We start from the raw sequence: 24,924 nt of genomic DNA on the forward strand, positions 1-24,924 counted from the left end.
CCACCTATGTAGGTTCTGGGAACCATAAGTTAGTCTCTGGAAGGGCTAGAGGCGCTATTAGCTACTGAGCAATCTCTCCAGCCCCCTCCATTTTGTTTTACTGACATGGACACCTGGGATTTGGAGAGGAGGTGGCTAACATCTGCAAGGTGACACAACAGGATTTGTCTCCAGGGGCCACACCGTTGCCTCTGATGTCCCAGAGTGCTTTTCCCCAGCAGGGGAAGGGCTCACCTCATAATAACTAATCCCCCAACTCCCTCCTTTTTATTCTGCTCATTTCCCTGGAGTTTAGTATGCCGAAACCTTGGCCCCTGGCCTCATTAGTTTGCTCATTCATGTGATGTCTGGCCCCCGGGGAGATCCAGTTAGCAGCAGAGGAGGAACTGGGGGCTCTCCGCTCTCACCTCTCCAGAGCACTGACTATCAACTCTCCCCGCCTCATTTATCGAATCCACTTTTAGAGAATGGGATCTGAAAACACCTAGTCTAGATTCAAATCCGTTTCTTCACCTTACAGTTGTGTGAGTCAGGAGAGAGACCTTTCTCTCTGTGCCTCTAATTTCCCTCTAAAACAGGACCCAAGGCTAGTGCAAGAGCTTAAGGAGGCAAACCAAGCGAATGAATAATACATGATGACTGTTTTAATTAGTCCTTGTGACTGGCTAGGCAGTGTGGATGCTGGCATGCCTCCCATTTACACAGGAACTGAGGCTCAGAGAAATACACCTTTGCTACAAAGTCACACATCTAAGAAGACACCATCCTCCGATTGGAACCCTGATCTGTTAAGCTCCAAAAACTAATCATGCCTGAGAATTTTGCAGTAACTGCTCGGAGAAAATGCGACTATCTGCAAAATCCAAGCCTAGGAGAGGGGCTTGGGTGTACAAGGCAATTTTCAGACACTCCCTGCAGTGGCGATAGCCCGACCTGTCCTTCAGCCTCGGACTTCTGGCGGGTTCTTTCCTGGTGTTAGCCCAGTGCTACTGGGAAAGGAGGCAGTGGTGAGGCTCTAACTTGCAGTGACTCGCACCGTGCTGGGAAAGTCATGTCGGAGCAGCAACGGCAAGGCGCCGAGCGCGACCTCTACCGGGACACGTGGGTGCGCTACCTGGGTGAGCGTGGGATTAAGAGACGCAGCGACCCCACCACTCTGGGAAACAGTAGTCATAGGATGCGGATCTGGAGTCTGAAGGAAAAGGTTGGGCAGGAGATTGGGCTCAGGATAGGGCTAGGGACTTGTCCAAGGTCACACAGCACTCTCTCCGCGGGGCTCTGCTGGAGGCACTAGCCGATGCGTGGTTTTGCCGTCTGCCGTGATGAAGCACTAGCCATGGGGTTAGAGGATCTGGACTCCTACAGCCTGCCATCCCTTGGCGCTTCCTGAGCCTCAGTTTCCTCTTTTGCAAAAAGGGCTGAACAGGAGGCATTGTCGGGTGCTGATTTTAAGAGCTGACTAGCCTGAAAGGCCTTGACACTTGTTAATTGTCAGTGGAGCCCACCGCCGCTCATTGGTGCAGATTCCCAGAACCACAGCTGGGGTCTCTGATCAGTGAGCTATGAACTTCATTGTTGGCATCAGTCCACAACCCAGAAACCAAAAGGTAAAGTCACTTGACTTAGGTCACCTACCCCATTGTAGTTTAGCAGTCTAGGATTAGAAGCAGCTCTCTGTGTAGCGCCCCCTCGTGGAACAGCCCGCGGGCCCGAGAATTAAATGCCTTTTCCCTCCAGGCTATGCTAATGAGGTGGGGGAGGCTTTCCGCTCCCTGGTGCCCAAAGCTGTGGTGTGGCTGAGCTACGGCGTGTCCAGCTCCTACGTGCTTGCTGATGCCATAGACAAAGGCAAGAAGGCAGGAGAGGTAAGTGCTAGTTCACCCTTCCAACCCCATCCTGGTGTGGATCAGTGTGCAGCCCTGTATGTGGGAGAGTCTATCTGCATTAGCATCCTGCGGTCCAGAAGCTAACCCTGTTTGTAGGCTAGTCCATCCCCACCTGACCAACCCACACGGGTTGGGAGTGGCAGTCGGTACTTCTGAATGTAGGCAAGTCATCCTCGACCATGAATGTAGCCCAGAGTTCCCCTCCCAGCTTCCTTCTGCCCTGCTACCCCCCTCTCCCTCGTTCCTCCTCCCTGCTCCGCCCTCATGCTTCTGTCTATAAGTTTCCTGCTCCTGCTCCAGCTGGGTTAAATGTCTTTGTATCTACCAGGTGCCAAGCCCTGAAGATGGCCGCGGCACCAGAGTGACCCTGGCTGTGGTCGACACCTTTGTGTGGCAGTCTCTGGCCTCCGTGGCTATCCCAGGCTTCACTATCAACCGTCTGTGTGCTGCCTCTCTCTATGTCCTGGGTTCTATGACCCGCTGGCCCCTGACTGTCCGCAAATGGACCACCACCACACTTGGGCTGCTGGCCATCCCTGTCATCGTCCACCCCATTGACAGGTAGGTGTCTTTGACCTGCAGGTAGAGTTAGGCTTTGAGAGCTGTGGGCAGAACTGCAGCAGCAGAGAGGGCATCTGTACCCTTGTCATAGGACATAGCAGATACCTTGACCATGTGGGTACTGGGAATTGAAATCAGGACCTCTGAAAGAGCAGCCAGTGCGCTTAACCTCTGAACCATCTCTCCAGCTCCCAGAAATACATTTTTAAAAAAGAACTAGATGTATGTATCAATCCAAATAGACCAAGATATAGTATCCTGGAGGAGAGATCTGGGGGTGGGGTGGGGTGGGGTGGGGTGGAGCATTACTGACCCTGAGTTTCACAGTCAGGGTTTTATCCACCTTGCCTCAGTTTCCCCAACTGTGGAAAGAACAGAAAGATGGTTGTTATGCTCAGGGGGTTAGGTTTGACTTTCCTAAGTAGCCCAAGGAGGAGAATGGTAAAATGGGGCCCAACCTGGTTGTTGTTGGTACCCTGTATCTAGGACTCTTTCCCTAAAGTCCAGTGTGTTTCCTCACTCTTGGCTACCTGCTTACCATGTCTTCTCTCCTTGCAGGTCAGTAGACTTCCTCCTGGATTCCAGCCTGCGTAAACTGTACCCATCGGGGAAGCCCAGTTCCTCCTGACCCTGTCCTGTGCCCTGCCCATGACTGGCCCGCTCACATCAGGGAATGTGGACACTTGGCTGTTCGGTGTCCATGACACTGGCATCCAAGCGGGTTCAAACTAATGACGCTTAGAGACAAAAGCCTTGACGAATGTTAGCTGCAGTGAGTCCCAGAGGTGGGACCTGACCCTGTGGTTGTACTGAGTGGGAGTGGATGCTGACTGGGCATGTGTTCTGGAATATTTTTTAAGTATTTATTTTATGTGTCTAAGTTTTAGCTGCATGTATGTATGTTTGTGCACCACCCTTGAAGGGTTAAAGAGGTCACTGGACCACCTGAAACTGGAATTAGGGATGAATGTGAGCCACAGTGTGGGTGCTGGAAACTGAAACTGGTTTCTTTGCAAGAGCAGCCAGTGTGCCTAACCACGGAAATACCTCTCAGCCTCTAGACCTGTCTTCTGATGGAAAAGTTAGACCCTCCCATGGAGGAGAAGGTCACTAAAGCCCAGAGAGGGCACAGGATACTCCTAAAGTCATGGACAGCTGAGGACCAGGCTGTCCAGCTGCTCTAAGTCACTTTGTAGTAATGTGGCTGAGTGACTTAGGGAAGAGCACAGAGCTGCAGCATTTGGGACACTCAGGATAGAGTCTCTGGCCAGCCCATCCCCGCTGCAGAGCTGTTAGGGTCTGGTTGGGAGGCAAGACAATCATACACCAAGTGCTAGCCCAATAAACCCTTAAACAATGGTATCTTCTTTTCTTCATTGGGAAAAGTAGGAATCCAACCACACCAACAGCACCAAGAGAGAAGTGGGCTGATTTCCTGGCTCTACAGGAAGGGGTGTGGGGAGAACAAGGGAGGGATGTCCCCAAGCCCGTTCAAGAGGAATATCAGATCCAAGGAACCAAAAAGGAAGGGAGGGAGGCAGGAAGGGTCTGAAATGAAGGTTTAGGTGGGGAGAAATGTATCAGGGAGTCTGGACTGCATTCTAGACCTTATAAGAAGTGTTGGAAAGTCTTGGAGAAGATGTGGAGAAAGAGGAAGACTTATTTGCTGCTGGTGAGATGGAAATTGGTGTAGCCATTATGGAAGTCAGTACAGAGGCTCCTCAGAAAATGAAAAATAGAATGACTTCATGACCAGCCATACCACTCCTGGGCGGGTGCCCAAAGAACTCTGTCCTCAGACAGGACTTGCACATCCATGCTCATTGCTACCCGGTTCACTCTAGCTAGGAAATGGAACAGCCCACGGGCAGATGAATGGATTATAAAAATGTATTACATAATAGACTTTTATTTAGCTATAAAAATGGCAAGAAGATATAAGGAAAATGGATGGAAGAGCATGCCTGCGTCTTAACTGTTTATGCTGTGAGGTTCCTGTCACAGGCCTTCTCTGGTCCTTAGAATTTAGACCTGGAAAGGAGAGTCATGCCATCTACCCTCCTCCTGGGCTAGTGGGAGGGCCAGAGCAGTGTCGCTGGTCAGTGTTTAACCACTGTCTCCTTTAGGATAGAGAGACTCTATTGCTCAATTCCATGCAAAGATGCACCCATTGTGTCCTCTTTAAGGCCATCCGAGTGAAGCCCTTGAACACAGCCCGAAACAACATCACATTACCTAGGTGACTACCAGAGCAATTCCTTTGAAGGATGCTTCAAACCACAGAAGCCATCAGCCCGACTCTGCTGTGTCTCATTCGGCACATGCACATCCGCGATCACGTTTAATTTATAAATTAGGAACAGGAAGGATGTGGGCGGGGGGGGGCACCAGGCAGCATCTATTCTCCTCATAAAACCCCAGTAACAACCAAAGTTTGTTTCCACTGATGTTCGCCTTGCAAAGTCAATGCTCTCATTAGACTGACTTACAGAGCATGTGTGAGGAGCTGCAAACAGGAGCGTGGCTGACCCTAAAGCTGCCACACAAGAAGGCCCACACCCATGACGATGATGGCTTCCCCTTGGCTGTATGAGGTCCCCTCCCTAGACCTGCCTCTCCTAGATACTTCTAGCCCTTCCTTGAACAGACTTGCGCGCACTCCTGGCTGAGAGGAGTGGCTGGACACTGCCCTGTGATAAAAGGTAAATGTCAACAAAGTCCAGTTGTTATCTTTTGTAAGCAGCCGCCACCAAACTCCTAGGGTGGGGGCAGTTTGGCCCTTAGGAGAGTCCTGAACAACAGACCCCAAGGACAATAATAAGCTACAACAATTATAACCACATACTAGAGTAAGAGCTTTTCCAAACTTGCAAACCGATTGTTTCTGGAGTTTTTCCATTAGTGCTTGGGCTGCAACTGACTGCAGGTAATTGCTGCATAGAAAGGAAAACCACGGACGAGGCTGATGACGGTGGATAGAAATAACCTCAGCAGGGGCTGAAGAGGATGGCTCAGCGCGTAAAAGCCTTTGGAATTGGTGCACTGCAGATTGTCCTGAGATCCACCAGTGTTCAAATCTGAGGTAATTGCTTCTGGATGCTTGGCCTTAACATTGTGCAATAATGTGCAATAAAGTCAAGGGCAATGGCTTCACAAGCAATAGGGGAAATGAAAGGACAGATTGAGAAAGGCTCATAAGAAAGACACCTATAGCCAGGTGTGGTGGTCCACACCTTTATCTGAGCACTGTGGTGGGCAGAGATAGGTGGATCTCTGAGTTCAAGGCTAACCTGGTCTACACAGAGTCCTGGCTAGCCAGGGCCACATAATGAGGTCCTGTCTCAAACAAAACAAAAACAGCAAAGAAATCTACCTCTAGAACCCTGCTATCTTCAGGCTCTCCAGATTGGTACAACTGGTGGCAATCTCAGAGTCACCTGGAATGACATCCAAGTTTGATAGAGAAGGATGACCCACAGGAGTGGCATGGCTGGCCTTGAGCATTGTCCAACACTGCAGTCGAGCTTCGGATCTGCTCTTGGCTGTTCTGCCTGAGCCCCTGTGTGAAGGTTGAGCTTTCAGTGTTGCTGCCACTCTGCCCTGTCCTGTTCTAATGCCCATTCTTGGGCTTCACAACAGCTAATGAAAATGTGTATAGGAGTCAGCACTCACCTCCCCAACTTGCAGCCTGAGTGACTTCTAGACCTTCAGTCACTTCTAGAAACCTCTGGATACAGCTATTGTTGCAGCAGGTCTGTCCCTCCCTGACCTCTGCACTGGAGAACATGGCTTTCTGGTGCTCCAGTGGTCTGGGAAAGGCTACAGGGAGCCTGCTTCTGCATCAAGGCATGGCCGCTCTTTTTTGTATTCAGTGTGATCAGTAGTCACGAGACAACAGAAGGTGTGTGGATGCATGATCGTGTCACAGCTGGATTAGTTGCTTCTGCACTGGTGTGACTGCAACATCAGACATAAGAAAGAAGACTTATTTGGCTCATGGTTCCAGAGGGTTTTAGCCTATCATGGCAGGGGAGGCTGTGGGAACATGATAGACTCCTCTCGCCACAATGGATCAAAAGGCAGAGAGAATGTGGGGCAAGAGGCAGGGCTCAGGCATAATCATCAGGCAGGCCCTGCCTCCTAAAGGTACCAATATAGGACTGGGGGACAAGCATCCAAACATGAGCCTGTGGGGGACACTTCAGATTCAAACCATCACAGTGCCACTTTCTATAGGGGACTTGAGTGTTTTCTAATTTTAATATCATAGCGATGGCATCCTGAAGCCCATCCTCTGTGGATGCCAAGGGATGGCACTACTGGGCTTCAACCTATGTGACTTAAATTCTTCATCTGTGAAGTGGATCTGCTTGTGGCTGTTGCAGAGAACTTTAGGAAAGGGTTATTAGGAGAGTTAAACAGAACAATAGACACCCCAAGCTGGCAATAAAAATGAGCATTTCTTAACAACCTAGTGAGTAACAGTTGGTTACTCTCCTTGACTGTAAGGAGACCCTAAGAATTACACAGCTTCCGATCTCTTGAGTTTAAAAACTTGAACCAGGCATGGTGACTCAAGCCTTTAATCCTAGCACTCAGGAGGCAGAGGCAGATGCATCTGAGGCTTTCCTGATCTACAAAGCAAAAAGAAGAAGGAGAAGGAGAAAATTAAAACTTATAGTTAGCCTGCCTTGGCTTCTAGAGCCCCTCTTCTGCCTTACCGGTGGTCATGGGACTCCAAAAGGGCTCTGATAATCCAGACGTAGATACAAGTTGCTTCTCCGTAATGAGGTTTCCTCCCTGGCAGAACTAGGCTGTGAGGGCCCAGGCCAGGGCTTGGTGGCACCTGATTTGTGGCTTCAGGTAGAGCCAAGGAAGGGAGCTAAGGTCTGTCTCAGCTCCTTGCTTCTTCATTGCAGTGTTTGCTTCCAAAGATGGGCTGGGGAGTTACCTAGCAAACAAGCTGTTCTTTTTATCCCAGAAGCTGCTTGGGTTTTGTTGTTGTTGTTGTTTTGACAAGGTTTCTCTGTGTAGCCTTGGCTGTCCTGGGGCTTGCTCTGTAGACCAAGGCAGCATCAAATTCACAGAGATCTGTCTGCCTCTGCTGCCTCCCGAGTACTAGGATTAAAGACATGCACTACCACCACCCCGCTCTCTCTGCAAGACTCTTAAGGTCTTCTCAAGGCAGGACACTTGTTTGATTCAGGGTAGTCCGTGTGGCTCCTTGAGGCTCCCATGGGATATGACCAACATGGTACCGTTCCAAAGGAATTGATGTGGTAGGAAGAGCGTAAGGTCCACCCCAAAGCAGGCTAACAGGGCCTATGGGGGACCCCAGGCATCTTCAGGGGAGAGTGTTGGCAGGAGGCTACAGTGAGTAGGTATGGCCAGGCAGCCCTCAGGCCTTATGGCTTTTGTCCTAGAACATCCTGGCAGTTGGGTCTCCAAGCAAGCCCTGGCTAGTTTTAGGGAACACTCAAAATCTCCACCAGGGGGCAGCATGACTCAACATGCCCTTGTTGACTGGTCAGACTGGTCATTGTTTTCTTATTTCTCAAATTTCTCAGTGGCCCCATTTCTCCTAGTGGCTCCAGAGACCCAGCCCTTCATATGATAAGGGTCTCGATAGGATTGCCATGTAGTCCAGGATGGCCTGGGACTTATTTTGTAATCTAGACTGGCTTCACACCTGCTGATCTTCATGTCTCAGCCACACTGTGTTCTTTGGGTGAACTTATTCCTTTTTTATTCCACCCTCTCTCCTCAATTCTTTTTATCCTTCTCGCTTCTTTTTAAAAATATTTTTGTCTGTGAGCACATAGGTGCAGTGCCGATAGAGGCCAGAAGAGGGCACTGGATCCCCTGGAGCTGAAGTAACAGGTGTTTGTTTTGTGAGCTGGGAGCTATGACAGGGCCAACACGCTCATCAACTCACAGCAGCTGTGGTCGCCAGTGCACCATCAAATCAGGCAGTACTCCAGGACGTAAAGGGAAGGGGCTCATGAGGCCCTCCCTGAGCTGAAGAGCTATCGGTAGCTGAGAACCTCTGGAAGGGAGAGTCTATCTTCTTCAACAGTGACCCATGGCAGTTGCCCATGCTACAGCGGCTGAAGCCCAATTGCCATGAGCGTTGGGCGGCACTAACTGGACTCAGTGCGTTAGAAACACAGATGAAGATGAAGTTGGGAAGATTGTACCTGGGGGATTCTGGGAGCAGTTGGAGTGGGAGAATGAGGAACAAATGTGATGTAAACACTTGGTGTTTGCGTGTGAAATGACCACGGAACAGTAAATATGTTTGAAAAGATATGGGATGCTCAGTTAGACTTTAATGCTAGATAATGATTACATTTTAGGTACCATCCAATATCACCCTTTTATTCTTTCAGAGTCTGACAACTTTTTCTTCTTCACCTTTCCTTCCCTCTTTTTTGATTCCAGGTACTTTCCCCTCCCCTGCCTACTCAAGAAGGAGGGGCAGTCTTAGCCCGTTTAGAATTTCACTCAGGAACCTGGAGTGTCATAAAGTGGACACCTTGGCTCTGGTCCAATTCCACCATCCACAGACTGAAGAAAATGGGTCCAGTGCTGTTGGAAGCTCAGTTCCTGTCCTGGCTAGTGTTATGTCACCATGACACAAGCTAGAGTCATCTGAGAGGAGGGAGCCTCAGTTGAGAAAATACCACCATAAGATGGGGCTGTGAGGCATTTTCTCAATTAGTGATCAATGGGAGAAGACCCAGCTCGTGGTGGGTGGTGCCCTTCCTGGCCAGGTGGTCCTGGGTTCTATTTAAAAAAAGTGGACTGATCAAGCCATGGGTAACAAGTCAGTAAGCAGCACCCCTCCATGGCCTCTGCATCAGCTCCTGCCTCCAGGTTTCTGCCTTCTGTGAGTTCCTGCCCTCATTGCTTTTGATGAACTGTTAAGTGGAACTGGGAGTGAAATAAACCTTTTCCTTCTCAAGTTGCTTTTGGTCATGGTGTTTCATCCCAGCAATAGAAACCCTAAAACAGTTCCCATCTATAAGATGGGCATAAGAGCCTGTGCCCTTAAATGTGTGCATGGCTCTGCTCCCCTCCACAGAATAACATTAGCTTGGTGGGTCAGGCCTCACACTCACTTCCCACTCATTCTCATGGTGCATCTTATGGCACCAGCAGGGCAGCTGGGTTCTGGCCCATGCTCATTCTATGAACTAGTCATCTCTTGGCAAGAGTTGCACCAGGAGCTGGGCACTCAAGTCGGTGTCTATGTACCATGCACGGGACAAGAAGCTGAGAAAGAAACTGGAAGCCTTGTTCCAGCTCCCTGGGGCTGTGGTGAGCATTATGTGGTCCTTCATATAGACACAGCGTGAGCAGAGGACAGAACACCAGGCCCAGAAGTGCAAGCCCCTTCCAGCCCTCTGGGAGACCCTTTGAACAATCTGCTTAAGCAATGTGGCTCTTGATTACTCGGGCTGTCCAATCGGGGTGATTACCTCTTTCATCTACAAAAAGGTACTGGAAGGGTGTGGTTACCCAGTACACTCTACTAAGGATGCAAGGCAATCAAACCATTTCTTTTCTCCTTGTAAGAGCATGGTCTTTTGATGGGGCATCATGGGGCAGTTTAGAGCAATACCTTCTGACTAAATAAACAAATACTCAGGTCCTAGATCTGCTGCTTAAGACTATACGACACAGAGTGGCTAGTTCAGCCTCTCCGAGCCCAGTTTCTTCATTCATAAAGTGGCTTTAATAAGGTGTATTGGGGAGGTGTGAGGATGGCATGAGCTAAACTTGTAAAGTACTTGGACGTGACACTCCTCACCAAACAACAGCTGTCGTTATTGCTTTGCCCAGCAGCAGAGAGAGTTGGTTGTGACATCTTTTGCTTTGGGGAAAATTATTTTAATTGTTGAAAATGTGAGCTGTGAGCTCAAAAGGATGGAGGTATTTATGGGAATAATGGGTGAGACCCGTGCCCCTGGGTCAGGCAAAGTCAGGAGTAGGCGCCTCCTGCCAGAGGTGAGGAGCTTTTGTGTCTGAAACTCCCAAAAGGAAACCGCAGTCAGGCTGCACGGCCCGGGTCGTTGTCAAGTGTGGATCTGTCCGGGGTGCTGAAATCTGCTGTTGGGTCTCTTTATGATTCCCTGCTGGTCCTTGATTTAACCTACAGGAATACACTAAGAGCCTACTATATAGTGAGTGGAAGTGAAAAGGGTTCAGATAATCTTCAGCTTGAGTTGCTTACAGCTCACAGGGAGGGAGTCAAGCACAACTATCTTAGGATAGATGAAGTCAAGCAGAGTCATTACCCTATTTCTGGACCTCAGTGACATTCTCTCTCTGCTCGCTGGTGTCACACAGTCAGTCGGACTAATGATCAGTTGTAGGAATGAAAGGGAGAGTAGAGAGAAAACTGAGGTTCGGGGTCTCTGGGAAGCAGGGCATCCGCCTAGATAGGGGTGAGCTCCTCATCGTATTTCTGCATGCCCTCGTCTGGGAGAAGCACTTCCACCGTGAAGCTGACTTTCTTGGCATGCACAAAGCTATAGGTATTGTCAAAGCGCAGGACATCTAGGAGACAAATGGAAGATTAGTTCCCACTGGCTATGCCTGCCAAACTGGTATGACTTCCCACCTCCCACCACAGCTTTTACATCCCCATGGGACCCTGGGCAGAGTCTGTAAGCAGACGCTACCTCCTCCTGGCATTCACCCACACCGGGCTTTAGTTTCCTCAAAGGACAGTGAGAACAATGGGTGTTAATTACCCATTGTCTTCACATCTGCACATGCACGTGGTGAGACGTGAGAGCAACAGAGGCTTTTCAGCCCTCCAGGACAAAGAGGGGGCTGGGCATAGCCCGAGGTAATGGTCTTAATCCTCAGACCCTGGGTGATCCAGCAAATAATCCTTCCCAGACTGGGCAGAATTTGGCACTTGTACACCCACACTGAGGCTGAGGAAACATGGCATCCTGCTTTGAGGCTGTGTGTAAGTTGGTTTACTTCTCACGGCCTCAAACGGGGAAAGAAAACCATGCCCTATTATCCTTTGCTTGTGTCCTGTGGCCCAAGAACTCCCCATCCCTCAGGGCCCATGTGTCTCTGACCCTTGGTGCACATGAGGTGTCGGTGAATACGGCTTGAGAATGAAGGAAGGCTCTAACCTGGACTGTATGCCCTGATATGTGTGTGGGGAAGGGGACCACTGCCCATGCGGAAGGTGGCTCCTGTCTTCAGAGCTCGTGCAAGGCTGGGGTGGACTTACAGACGCCAGCCTCTGAGCAGGTGAGGCTCCCGTCCTCAGGTACCATGTGGGCATTGTAGCGCTGGCTGGTTAGCACCTCAGTCATCTCCCCGGCCTTCTGCCTCTCCCCCATCTTGGTCTTGAGGAAAACTCCGAAGCCAATGTCTGCACCATCAGATGAGAACTGCCACCTGTGAGAAGTCAGGTCTCTGCTCAGTGTGATGGATCCCTGAGGGATCAGAACCCAGCCAGGGGAGGAGCAATGATCTGTCCCTACCTGAGGACACAGCCTGGAAACAGGATCTCATATTCCACCTGGTGTGAGGAGCCACGGCTAATCTGCACCGAGTGCTCATACTGAGTCTTCACCTGGTCCCGCACGTACATGGACTTGGGAATCTCCCCACCATAGTTGATCTAGAATAGATTCTGGGATCGTTTCTTTCTTTTCTTTTCTTTTTTAAATTTTATTTATTATGTACACAGTGTTCTGTCTCCATGTATGCCTGCAGGCCAGAAGAGGGCACCAGATCTCATTGTAGATGGCTGTGAGCCACCACGTGGTTTCTGGGAATTGAACTTGGGACCTCTGGAAGAGCAAGCAGTCAGCATTCTTAACCTCTGAGCCATCTCTTCAGCCCCCTCTGGGGTTATTTCTTGTACCAGAGATACTTATTATCATCACTGGGAAGATTTCTGCTCCCCTTCCCCAAACCCCTTCCTGACTCTCTAGGCTGGGCAGCACTTCCTCTGGAAGCTTCTTCTTCCAGCTTATTCCCAAATCAAAACTCCATTTCACCTTTCTCTGTGTATCTTCTCAGTAGCTACCACGAGTCCTAATAAGCTGGATCTCCCCCGCCCCCCACTAGCTCAATACCTGGTCTCTATACCCAGGGGTCTGCCTGGATACGTTTGTGGAATGAATAGGTGGATGGGAAAGTAACCCATCTCTACTCTTCCAACCCTTTCCTGTCCTCAGACTTTGTGTACCTTGGTCAAACATTTGGGGTTCCCATCTGGGTCAGTCAGAGTTCCCCCAAAATGAGCAGGCAGCTCCTCAGGACTGATGAGTTTCAGCAGGCCTTCTTTCCAGCTGTCTGGGTGGAGGGAGGTGAATGGTGGTTATCACACATGGAAGGACCAAACAGTCCTCCACACCTGCCAAGATACCCTGAGAGTTAGGCTGTCAGGGATAACTGCCAGGTCTCCTTGACCCATTGTGGCGGTGGAACATTATTTCTCTCCAGTGGGAAATGGGAAATATCACTGGGAATGGGAAACCCCTGGAATGCTAGGGCTAAATGTACTGAGCCTTGTAGGGCACCCAGGGGAGTAAAGGGCATAGACTTGGGTTCTTATTGTACCAGGATTTGGTGCCTCCCCACAACCAGGCTATCTTGTCATCTGTCAAGCTCTCCTTTATAGTGAAACCAGGTAGAGGTAGGAGCTGGGGTATTGGGAAGAAAGAGACATTGAAGAACATAAGACCCCCACCCCCACTTCTAGATCCTCGGCTCACATAAGTAGATGATTTGAACATTCTGCTTGGGAGATGGTTTTCCTCCAAGCTCAGGCTCACTGATTTGTGCTAGAGAATTAGTGTTTTTTTTTTTCCATTTTATCCTATCCTATCTGTCTGTCTGTCTATCTGTCTATCTACTTATTTCAGCATGCAATGGATGGAACTCAGGGTCTCATATATGCTGGGCAAATCCTTGGTGCCCGAGCTACACTCACAACCCACTTCTGCCACTTTTAAAAGCAACTCTTGTCAGAGCAATGGCATACAATGGTGGTCTCTGCATTTATGACACTGAGGCAGGAGGATGGTGAATTTGAGGCCACTTTGTCTCAAAAAACAAAATAAAAATAAATAAAAAGTAATTATTTTTCTTATTTATAGTAATATGAGAAAACATAAAATTGAGAAAACAGGAAAATTCAAACAATACCTTTTTTTGTTTTTTTGTTTGTTTTTGTTTTTCGAGACAGGGTTTTCTCTGTAGCTTTGGAGCCTGTCCTGGAACTAGCTCTTGTAGACCAGGCTGGCCTCGAACTCACAGAGATCCGTCTGCCTCTGCCTCCCGAGTGCTGGGATTAAAGGCGTGCGCCACCAATGCCTGGCATACAAACAATACTTTCACAAGCATGATCTATTCTGTTGGTATTTCCTTCTAAAAATTTCTGCTTGTTTTGCATATAATTGTTTTATTTTTTAATTATATTTATTTATTTATTTTGTGTATGGAGGGGTCACATATCACAGCATACATGTGGATGTAAGAGAATTCTCCTTCTACTGTGTGGATTCTGGGATGGCTGGCCCTCAGGTCTTTAACCTGGGGGCAGCTGAACCATCACTCTGGTCCAGTACAATTTAGAAAAACAAATTATATTGTCCATATGGTTTGTGTGTAGGTGCACATGTGTGTGTACGTGGACAGGCACGTATGTGCACCTTCGTGGAGGTCAGAGGGAAATCTATGGCAACATTCTTTAGGGCCTGTCTACTTTGATTTTTTGTTTTGCTTTGTTTTTTGAGACAAGTCTCTCATTGGCCTAATATCACCAATCAGGCTAGGCTTCTGGCCGGTGAGCTCTTGGGATCTTTCTGTCTCCACATCCCCAGTGCTGGGATTACCGAGTGTGTGCTAACACACTCAGGTTTTTCTTTGTACCATGAATTCTGAGGCTAGAACTTAGTGTACTGTACTTCAAGGTACACAATCAGTGACTAGGCCTTCTCTATTCATCATATGTATGGCTTTCTGATCTGCTTCCATTTTTTCCCCACTTGACAATATTTCTTTTGTCACTATTCAGTTGTGAATTTCTGGGTAGGATGGTTCACTCTTGTATCAACTGTTCAGGATCAGGAGTTCAAGGTTCTCTTTGGTTACTTACTGAGTCTGAAGTCAGCATGAGCTGCACAATGCCCTGCCTCAAAGAACAAAACAAAACAACAAAAAGCAATATCGTCCCGCATCACAGCTCCTGCAGCTGCCCAGAGTTCACCGAACGATGTGTCTATCTGCACCTGTCCAGACCTCTGTGTCAGACTCCCTTCTCCGAGCTGTCATTAGAAGCACTGGATGGATGTGCAGGTGCAGAAGCGAAGCCAGGGCGTGTAGAACCAAGGTTGAGAAGCAACAGAGCAGAAACTTACAGGGGCAGGGGACACTCACCTGAGGACTAAGTCAGGGAATAGGGCCTAGGAAATGACTTGACCCGTTAGGAGCCCCATCTCACCATGGGGAAGGAGCCTGTGACTGCAGCTACATGCTAAGTGCTGGCAGGGATGACGGACCACCATCACTCTAAAGCTTATGTGTGAGGCACAGGGACAGGGGCCCTGGGACAACTTACTTCCCAACACCACAATTTTCCTCCGTGTGTCCTCACTCAGGAATGGCTTCATGAGGTTGTAGCCCACAGGGAACAGTTTGGTAGCTGGAAAGACATAAGAAGAAGAAGAGGAGAAATCAAGCCACGGAGCCACTTTTCCACAATGTACATGGCCAGTGATACAAAATCATAAAGGACCTCTTCCAGCCCAGACTCTGACCCAGTCACCCAAGAAATAGCCAACTAACCATCCATCCAACCGTCACCTTTCCGCCCCACAAATAAACCAGTCACCAGCCTCTTCATCACCCAGCCAATAAGTTAACTTGCCTGCTAACAAATAAATAATCCACCAACTCACCAAACAGAAAATCAATTGGCTGGTCTGCTGACCAACCAGTTGGACAGCTAATTAACGGCTCGCTCCAGCTACCAACCATTCACACAAAGAGTCAGCGATCCCAATAACCAGCTGACAATGCAAATTCAGCTGAAGAACAAACCAGCCAGCCAATCAACCAATGTGCCAGGCATCCACCCAAGCATCCAGTCACCAAAATGATAGCCATACAATCAGCCAAGCTCAAAGTCAGTCAATCAGTCAGTCAGCCCAGTCAACTCTCCAATCCGTCACTAGTTACTTGGCTAGTTAGCCAACCAACTAGTAAATCAACTGGACAACTAACCAAACAATGAGTTACCTGATGTGGGATTCCCCTCTGTATGCTATTAACATGTTTTATTACCATTGGTTAATAAAGAAGCTGCTTTCAGCCAATGGTTTAACAGAGTAAAGTCAGGGAGAAAATTCAAACAGAGATACAGAGAGAGTAAACAGAGTCAGAGAGATGCCATGTAGCCACTGGAGGAGAAAGATGTGAGCCGCCAGCCGGAACCTTACCAGTAAACCCCAAGCCTCATGATAAAATATAAAATAACAGAAATGTGTTAATTTAAGATATAAGAGCTAGCTAAAAATATGCTTAAGCTATTGGCCAAGCAATGTTTTAATTAAAACAATTTCTGTGTGATTATTTTGGGTCTAGATGGTCGGGAACAAACTAGCAGCCTCCACCAACAGTTACAAACAAGCCATCCTTCTACCTACCTACCTACCTACCTACCTACCCAAGGAATAGCCACTTAAATGGCTAGTGAGCACCTGGGACATACACCTCAGGCATAGGCTTAGAGCCCTTCATAGGGTAGATAACTTGCTCAGAAAAACACAGTGAGCTGGGTGGTGATGGCACTTGTCTTTAGTCCCAGCACGCGGGAGGCAGAGGCAGGTGGATCTCTGTAAATTCGAGGTCAATCTGGTCTACAGAATGAGTTTCAGGATAGTCAGAGCTACAAGTCAGATTCTGTCTCAAACAAACAAACAAACAAACAAAATCCCCCCCCCAAAAAAAAAAAGAAAAGAAAGAAAGAAAATCAGAATGGAGGATAGACCTGGTGGTGCAGGCATGTAATCTCACATATTATAAAGGCTGAGGCAGGAAGACTGCAAGTGTAAGGTCTATGTGAGCTGCAGAGTGAGTTCAAGGCCAGCCTGGGCAGCATAGAGCCAGAGACAGTCTGAGGAGGGAGAGAGGATCATGGGTGGGAGAGGGGAAGAGGAGCTAGTGACACTAGGTGCTACCATTGCCTGAGCCTTCCTCTGTGTCAGAGTCAAGCGGTTGGCATGCAGTCAGCAAACAAACCTTCCCACAACAGCCCCGGGGAAGGCACTGAGCTCCAAGAGGGAATGGCAAGGCTGTGGAGGCCCAGTTAGGGGCAGTCACTTCTCACTCACCCTTCACAATGAGCATGAACTTCAAGGTCTCTGGGTAATTCTCTTCAAGGAGGCCAAAGAACTGTGGAACCAAGAAAACCCTCTCAGAGCCCACATCTTCTCCCCCCCCCCCTTTGCCATCTCCTGCCTGGAGGTTTTCCTTTTCGGTATCACCTCCATTGGCCTCTTAAGGGAACCTTTTCACTCAGACTGTGAGAGCCAAATGCTCATAGGAACCACATCATCATTTAAACAGCAGAAGAAAACCATGTGAGGACACACACGTCAGATGTTCAGTGTCGCCCGGCACTGTGCACATGCTTTACAGACTCATCGAGTTTCCTGGTCTCACTGCCCCCGTTCTGGATGTGAGGAGCCTGAAGCATATTGGGGGCCCAGGGCAGAGCGGGGTGTGTGTGACTTGCCAAGGGACTGACAGATCTGGGACTGTCTGTGGAAACAGGCCCTGTGCTCTCCTAAGGTCTACTCTGTGGACTTTCTAGGAGTCCTACTAAGGTTTCCTTGGTGGGCGGGGCCTAGGGAGAAAAATCACCTTTTATTAATTTGTGTTCTAAGTAAATTGCAAGGTCAAAGCAGGCCAAGCATGTCACCCAAGTGTGTGTGTGTGTGTGTGTGTGTGTGTGTGTGTGTGTGTGTGTGTGTGCGCGCTCGTGCGCGTGTGTGCACACATCCACCACTGGGCTTCCTCACCTCCTGGTACACTTCCACCAGAGGTTTCCAGAAGTGCTTCAGTCCCAGACCCTCACAGTCGAATATCATCACAATGGTCTCAATCTTCCTCCCCAGCTGTGAGGATGAGCAAGGGACAGAGCCAGGGTCAAAGTGTAGGCTTGGGAACTGGTCACCCAAGTATATGACCCTCAGGGAGCTTTCAACCCTCCACTTTGTCTTCAGAGTAGCAAGTGAACAAGAATAAACACATTTCCCCATTCATCTACCCACCCATCCTCCTATCCATCTACCCATCCGTTCATCCATCCACTCATCCATTTATCCACCCATCCACCTATCCACCCCACCCACCCACCCATCCATCTATTCACCCACCCATCCATTTATCCACCCTTTCTTCCTTCCTTCTTTCCTTCCTTCCTTCCTTCTTTCCTTCCTTCCTTCCTTCCACCCATCCTTTCACTGACAATAGCTTGACTTAATACTTTTTTAAAAAAATTATAATGTGTGAAGCAACACACATTCAGTCAACTCCTTAGTCTGAATGATGAATTTTGATTTTTTTTCCTGGTCTAACAATATCAGGATGATGTTGTCTTCTGGTGTCCATCTGTGGTTTAATGAAAATACTCTGTGCACATTTGAGGCAGGCTAGTCTACGCTATGATGCTGAGTGGGTCAAAAGTGTTAGCTTTATCTCCAACTAATGTTATTTTAAACTTAGAATTTTTATTTATTAGGTTTATTAGGGTGGACCCCCATCATCAGCTGGAGAACATCTTCACTGTCATCATCCCTCATTCTTTGCAGACTATGCTGCCAAGGGTGAGGAGACAGGCTCAGCGAGGTCGGAAACTTCCCAGATTAACAAAGCTGATAAGCAGCGGAGCTTTCTGACCTGAGAGTCCTCTGACCATGACAGTAGAGAGAACACTGGTGCGTTCTCCTGCTTTCAGTCACCCATCCTAATCGATCAGAACCTCACCCGCTCTGTCTGCAGGTCACACTCGTGCAGGATGCGCTCACAGTCCCTCATCTTGGTCTTCAACAGGTCCTGCTTGGTGACTGAGAAAAGCAACCCTTTGGGGTCCAGTGGCCCGATGATGTCATACCATACAGGGCAGCCGTCGCGGTCATAGCCACACAGGCCGCCAGGCATGTACTTCTGGATCACCTGGGCATGGAAAGATACATGACACTTGGCATCATACACCTCTCTGGGGACCCCAGATATGACTAACTTATCAGGTCCAAGTCTGTCTATACCCTGTCATGGGACAAAACATTGGCCTACCCTGCCCCATGTGAGAAAATTGAGGGTCTTGCAAGGGAGGGCCTTGTTCACAGTTGTGAATATGAAAGCCCAGTACCAGCCCGGCCTGACTTCAGGCTTCTGGGCTCATTGGTCCTGTCTGCAGTGCCTTCCACATCTTGTTTAGTGATAGAGGATGTCAGTTCTGAAGGTCAGCAGATCTGATTCAAACACGGACACTGCTGTTTCTCTGTTCCATGTCCTAGAGCAAGCGATGCCACCTCTCTGAGCTCCATCTCACCTCCTCTTGCATAAGACGGTTCAGATCCTTGCTCTCTGATAAATGCTGGCAAACACGGCGTACTGTCCACAGCTATGAGATCATGTTACTGTGACCCCAGTGTGGGTACCACTCTTACCAGTCCCTTGATGGATTGTTGCTTTCTCACCTGGACAGGATGCTTTGAAACTCTGAAGTGGGTGGAGGCACAGAGGGACTGACTGGCCACAGTGCCTCAGGTACAAGTTTGAGAGCCCAAGCAGGACTAAGTTCAAACCCCAGCCTCACTATGGGACTGTGGGACTTTGGGCAAGTTGCCGGATTTTTGCTGGATGCAAGGGATGATAACGCCTGTCTCATAGTGTTCAGGTGATTAAATGAACTCATACTGGGACTTATTATTATTATTATTATCATTTTGATTTTTCATAACGGAATTTCTCTGTGTATCTCAGGCTGTCCTGAAACTCGCTCTGTAGACCAGGCTGGCCTCAAATCCACCTGCCTCTGCCTCCCAAGTGCTGAGTATCTGCCATCATGCCCAGCCAATGTTAGAACTCTTGACACAGGGATTTTTGTTACTTTTATAGAAAAGGCCCTGTGGGGTTAATGGCTTCCAAGGGCATCTCTGCTTGCTGACCTTCCCTCATGGTCTCCAGTGACCAGAGGCTGCTTGGGTGTTTGAGGCTGGGGGCTCACCTCTGGGGGCTGCCAATCAAGGATGTGGTCAATATCCATGGTCTTCCGAAACTCCATGTACTGAAAATAAAAGAGATGGTGAGGACCCATGGGGCTCCCAGCTCCCTGAACAGGGTACGAAAGTAGGGGTATGAGGCATTGATTTTCCCCACTCCGCCTCCCATATATAAATACCATCTCCAAATTCTCGGGCTGATGCTTTACCTTGCGAAGCATGGCCTCTGATTTCTGCAAGTCAAAGCTGCGAGCTAAGGAAAGACAGGGAAAGGGAAGATGGGACAGGGCTGCGTTGCTTTGCCCCTAACAAGTAAAAGCAATGGGGGACCCTAGGAATTTGATGGGAACCTGCCTCTCCCTCCACTCTCCTAGACCTGAACATGTAAAACAAGGTGGTGTGATCAGATCCTGAGAGCCATGGATTGTGATGGAGCTGTGGGGACCCAGGCCCTCTTGCTGCCCCCTCATCTTCAATCTTCCCTTCTCTCCTCTCACCTCGGAGCCAACGAAGAAGAAAGTAATCATCAGGGTTGGGCAGGGCAGGCAGCACATCCTGGACGTTTTCTCGGAACTGGAAAGAAAGATGCCTGTTGATGAGTTTCTCACACCGAGCCTTGGCCTCTCCACTCCAAGATTCGGTAATCACCTCTCCTTTGCTCTCTCCCTCAGCCTGACAGTGGTGTGAGTGGGTGAGTGTGTGGACAAGGGCAAAATGGAGGGCAAAATGGAGGGTGGAAAGAAAAAATGAAGGATCAATTGATCAATGGATGGATGGATCTATGTATAGGCAGGCAAGTGAAGAAAAGGAGAGATGGGCGGTGAACAGGACAGAGAAATGGGGGGTGGAAGGAGGAATAGATGAGTGGGCGGGCAGGTGAGTAAAGGGGACAGTGTGTGTTTTCCTAGCTCCCCTTGTGCATTCACTCCTCTTCCCACGTGGATTTGAAGGAAGAAAAGGTTCATAATCAAGCGTCCTCTTCCCTTCAGCCGTGGGCATACCAACGCTGTCTGTCTGTCTCTCGGATCTGGATCCTACGGACTGGCTTTCCTTCAGGAAAGGAGAATCCACCAGAGGACAGACAGCTGCATGCTCCAGCTCCCACCCGGGGCCAGGGAGGGAGGAGGTGGGGGGGGGGAGGGGCAACTGCCAGGCAGAGCACTCTCTGGGTCTGGCTCTTGGGCAAGTTCAAGTTTACTTCTGTACATGTCTGCTCTGACAGGACTGATGTCACAGAACTGTGTAAGATGTGATCCCTTAAGAGGTGACGGCAAAGAGACAATGTCAAGGACATGCAGAGTCAACAGATGGAGGCAGGGTCCAGGGATCCTTTCTGCCTCACTCTCAGCCATTTCCCTCTGAGGTCCGACGGGGGGTTGGGGAGCATCTCTTCTTACCTTGGCCAGGGTCTCTGCCTGTTTGGGGCTCAGGTCTCCAACTCGGCCACTCATGGTGCTGGCTGAGACTGAGGAGCAGTGACCACTGCAGAGAGAGGCCCAGCTTCCTCTGTCTGTCCAGACCCAACTGGAGCCTTTTGCCCGCACTTCTGGGTGTGGTTCAGGCACCTCCTTCAGGCCAATTCTTTAGATTGGACATTACATAACTGGGATTAAGTGAGGTCCCATGCTTGGCTCTGGGACAGGTCTGGAGCAAACAGCAAGCCCAGAGGGTCTGCCAGGCCCTCTGCCAGATGAGGTAGCTGGGAAGGAAGGAGTCTGGCCTTCTCTGTGAGCCCCCCTCAGTGCTCTCTGGCCTCCAGTGACCACTGTCCTGGAGAAGGGGAAGTCCCATGGAGGATGAGCCCCACTCTTCAGAGGTACACCATTTCCCTAAGCCTTAGTCTCCTCATGAAGGAGTTCCCCAAAGCCTCCACTGGCTCCTGCAGGGTGGAAGTCTGAGGCCCTGCAGCCTACTGAGCAGCCCTGTGCTGTGTTCAGATTCAGGAGATGCTCACACCCCTCAGCTGCAGCAAACACTCTGAGTCAAGAGACAGACAGTCTGTGGGATGGGATGCAGTACTGGGTAGAGCTTGCCTAGTGTGTCTACAGCCTTGGGTTCGATTCCCGGTGCTGCAAAAAGAAGAGAAGACAGGCTGCTGGAGACAGAAGACAGAACTCAAAGGTCTATGGTGCAGGCTGGTCTTTCCATAGGGCCGATGCTACCTTTCCTGATGTCTTTCAAATTCTGTTGCGAGGAACTGGTCTTATAGACTTGAACACAGGAAAGACTAGGCACCCTCCCCCTGTGTCTACCCAGAACCCCATGTGTGGGGCCTCTGGTTCTGCACAGCTCCCATTAGTACTGAGGGTTCCGATGGGTCAGGAGCATGGCCTTGGGGGCAAGGATGCCTTTGGGGGATTTTCATATATAGCCGGGAAGAAGTATCTACCTGGGGTGAATAAGCTGGTGGGCCATCCACAGTTGGTGCGCAGGGAAGCCCAGAAGTTCCCTGTGTCCTTCGCTTTCTGTCCCTTTCTGCATTCTACCACCAGACGGGCCTGAGGCCAGCCCTGCTCTAGATTTCCTTGTAACACTTTTCATCCCAGTGTTTCCTGGGGCCCCTCATCTCTGGCAGAGGGACCAGCTCTGCCCAGTGTTCCTGGGCCCCTCATCTCTGGCAGAGGGACCAGCTCTGCCCAGTATTCCTGGGGCCCTCATCTCTGGCAGAGGGACCAGCTCTGCCCAGTGTTCCTGGGCCCCTCATCTCTGGCAGAGGGACCAGCTCTGCCCAGTGTTCCTGGGCCCCTCATCTCTGGCAGAGGGACCAGCTCTGTCCAGTATTCCTGGGGCCCCTCATCTCTGGCAGAGGGACCAGCTCTGCCCCCTTATACGGATGAAAGCACTAGCTGCCTGGGTTTTTGTGCATTGCTAGGGGATTGCTCCCTTCCCCTTCTCTGATAAGGAAAAGGCCATCCTGTTAGTTATTGTCTCTAGGAAAACCTTTAACTCAGCGCACTCAGGAGGTTGAGGTAGTGGTGGTGGGGGGTGATTGTAAATTCAAGGACAGCCCAGACTACACAGCAAGACCCTGTCTCAGAACAAACCAATCACCAAGCAAACAAAGCTGTCTCTAGAGAACTGCATAGCTAGAAATGATCCTGGGCTAGCCTTAGTTAACACAGCTAGGTTAGACCAAGTCACTGTCCCAGGTCCACTATCCCTAACCTACAGCATCCTAGATGTACTATTTGGGGGCAATCCTGGGCCTCTTTTCTGAGCTATCTCAGGGTTCTTTAAGGAGGTGGATGTGGGACACTCTCAATGCTGTCTTCTGGCACCTTGCCTGACTTGTGGCCCTGATACAGTTGGGTCCACAGGAGAAGGGGTCACCTTTGACCAATTCCCTCTGTCTGGGACACCTGGTGTGTCATTCTGGAGCAGTTAGGTAACTCCCCACACCCAACCCCACCCCCTCTTCACATTCCAGCCACCCACTTCCCTCAGGCGGGCAGCCTGTGGAGATTGGGTTCCACAGTCCTCTGTCATTAGCTCCTAATCCCGCCCGGTTCCCACCGGTCTCCGTTCTCTCCCTAATCCCTCTGATGGGAGGTGATCCGGGACCCCGAGGCTGGGGAGGAGGGTCTGGGAGAGAGGAGCTGTGGGTCTTCACAGGAACTCTGGATCCTTCTGCCTGGACGGTGCATTGCTGAGCAGTTTCCTGTGTACGAGCCGTCAGCAGAGCTTCCTGCGATGGCGGGCACCGTCTGTCCTAGTTGTCAGTCACTCCTGTGGGAAACAGCAGAATAACTCAAGTCTGGGCTTTCTGCGATCACTGTTGTGAGACTGTGGTTCCCAGTGGAACTCAGGCTGGCCTCAGACTCCAGAACCTTCTGGTTGACCTCTCAAGTACTGGGACCACAGGGGTGCACTGCTGCAGCCAGTTTATAAACCTGAAGGCAGGGCCGATGCTGACTGGGTGCTGACTGATTTACCAGTGTCTGCACCACCCGGCTGCTAGAGCTGCGGTTTTAACTGATTTCTCCCCCAATCCCCTTTATTTCTCTCTGGTATTGGAGAGTGAGCCCAGGCTTTAGACTAGGCTTTGCAGGTGTCTGACCACTGAACTACACAGTGCCCAGGCCTCTTTGAACTTTTTATTTTGAGACAGGGTCTCACTAACTTGTTCAGGATGGTTTTGTATTCACTCTGTAGCTCAGCCAAGCTTTGAACTTGTGATCTTCCTGCTCAGTGTCCTAAGCATCTGAGATCACAGGTCTGTACCATTGGGCCTGGCATTTTGAACTTTATTCCCCCGTGTGGCTTATAGCTAGCACGATCACATTTAGTAAGGTCGTGCCACACACCACGTTGAATTCTGAGCACAGTATCTCTACTAGACATAAAAAACTCCCTAGAAGGGGTGGGCATCATTGTTTAGCATACTCTACAGATGGGCAAATCAAGGCATGGCATGGAGCAGTTAAATAGCTCACCCAGGGACTTGGCTGTTCCACAGCCTCGGCTCCAGGATTTCACACTGGTAAAGGACTGTAGGAGCCAGAGGGATCGAGGACACAGGAGAACACGGCCCACAGAATCGACTAAGCAGGGCTCATAGGAGCTCACAGAGACCGAAGTGACAATCATGGAGCCTGTGTGGGTCTGTGCTAGGTCCTCTGCATACATACTGTGGTTATTTAACATGGGTGGTGAAAACTTTTAATCCCAGCACTTGGGAGGCAGAGGCAGGCAGATCTCTGTGAGTTCGAAGTCACCCTGATCTACAGAACAAATTTCAGGACAACTAGGGCCATTACACAGAGAAACCCTGTCTTGAAAAATAAAAAAATAAAAAATAAAAATAAAGGGTTTTTACTTCCTAGTCTTATTGCGTCTCGTTATGCCCTTTGTTACGCCATGTTCAGTTGATATTCCTGAGAGGGCTGCTACTTTCTGAGGGGAGACAGAAGCAATGGATCTGGGGAGTGGTGTGGGAAGGAACTGGGAGGAGAGGAGGGGAGGGGAGACTGTGTTCAGGATGTAATGTATAACAGAAGAATAAGTAAGAATAAAGAAAAGAAAAGGAAGGGACCCAGTTCAGAGGTCACCCAATGTTAAGTAGCATATGGCTGCTCATCTAATGGCCAGGAAGTTGAAAAGGGTAGGGGTGACAGGGACAAAATATACCCTTCAAAGGTGTATCTTTTGTGAACACACCTCCTCTGAGCAGGCCCTGCCCACTAGCCCATTCAGCATGAACT

General features: G+C 49.6%; 2 protein-coding genes across 2 annotated transcripts; one reads left to right on the top strand and one right to left on the bottom strand.

The window, feature by feature from the left end:
* The first annotated feature begins 742 nt into the window (after positions 1-742).
* On the top strand, positions 743-3,809 carry Mtfp1 (mitochondrial fission process 1). The gene is made up of 4 exons (XM_048449954.3): positions 743-1,118; positions 1,738-1,865; positions 2,215-2,447; positions 3,006-3,809. Exons 1-4 carry the CDS (start codon positions 1,052-1,054, stop codon positions 3,073-3,075), a joined length of 498 nt encoding a protein of 165 aa, XP_048305911.1. The 5' UTR covers positions 743-1,051; the 3' UTR covers positions 3,076-3,809.
* Positions 3,810-8,756: 4,947 nt separating this feature from the next.
* Positions 8,757-21,280, bottom strand: LOC125410368 (SEC14-like protein 3). Its single transcript, XM_048449840.3, has 12 exons — positions 21,121-21,280; positions 20,221-20,296; positions 19,933-19,976; positions 19,729-19,788; positions 18,483-18,671; positions 17,516-17,611; positions 16,826-16,886; positions 15,052-15,135; positions 12,676-12,782; positions 11,963-12,102; positions 11,707-11,876; positions 8,757-11,009 (listed from the first exon to the last, which is right to left on the bottom strand). Exons 1-12 carry the CDS (start codon positions 21,172-21,174, stop codon positions 10,888-10,890), a joined length of 1,203 nt encoding a protein of 400 aa, XP_048305797.1. The 5' UTR covers positions 21,175-21,280; the 3' UTR covers positions 8,757-10,887.
* Positions 21,281-24,924: the final 3,644 nt, after the last annotated feature.

Source organism: Myodes glareolus, chromosome 8 (assembly GCF_982192425.1).
Source record: "Myodes glareolus chromosome 8, mMyoGla1.1, whole genome shotgun sequence".
NCBI lineage: Eukaryota > Metazoa > Chordata > Mammalia > Rodentia > Cricetidae > Myodes > Myodes glareolus.

Bases quoted from the DNA above. Each gene is read 5' to 3' on its own strand.
- LOC125410368 (XM_048449840.3), bottom strand. From the start codon at position 21,174: ATGAGTGGCCGAGTTGGAGACCTGAGCCCCAAACAGGCAGAGACCCTG. The intron at 19,789-19,932 runs GTAAAGCATCAG...TTTTATTTTCAG, and splicing joins CAGAGGCCATGCTTCGCAAG to TACATGGAGTTTCGGAAGAC. The intron at 15,136-16,825 runs GTGAGTGAGAAG...ATGTCTTTCCAG, and splicing joins GTTCATGCTCATTGTGAAGG to CTACCAAACTGTTCCCTGTG.
- Mtfp1 (XM_048449954.3), top strand. From the start codon at position 1,052: ATGTCGGAGCAGCAACGGCAAGGCGCCGAGCGCGACCTCTACCGGGAC. The intron at 1,866-2,214 runs GTAAGTGCTAGT...TGTATCTACCAG, and splicing joins AAGGCAAGAAGGCAGGAGAG to GTGCCAAGCCCTGAAGATGG. The intron at 2,448-3,005 runs GTAGGTGTCTTT...CTCTCCTTGCAG, and splicing joins ATCGTCCACCCCATTGACAG to GTCAGTAGACTTCCTCCTGG.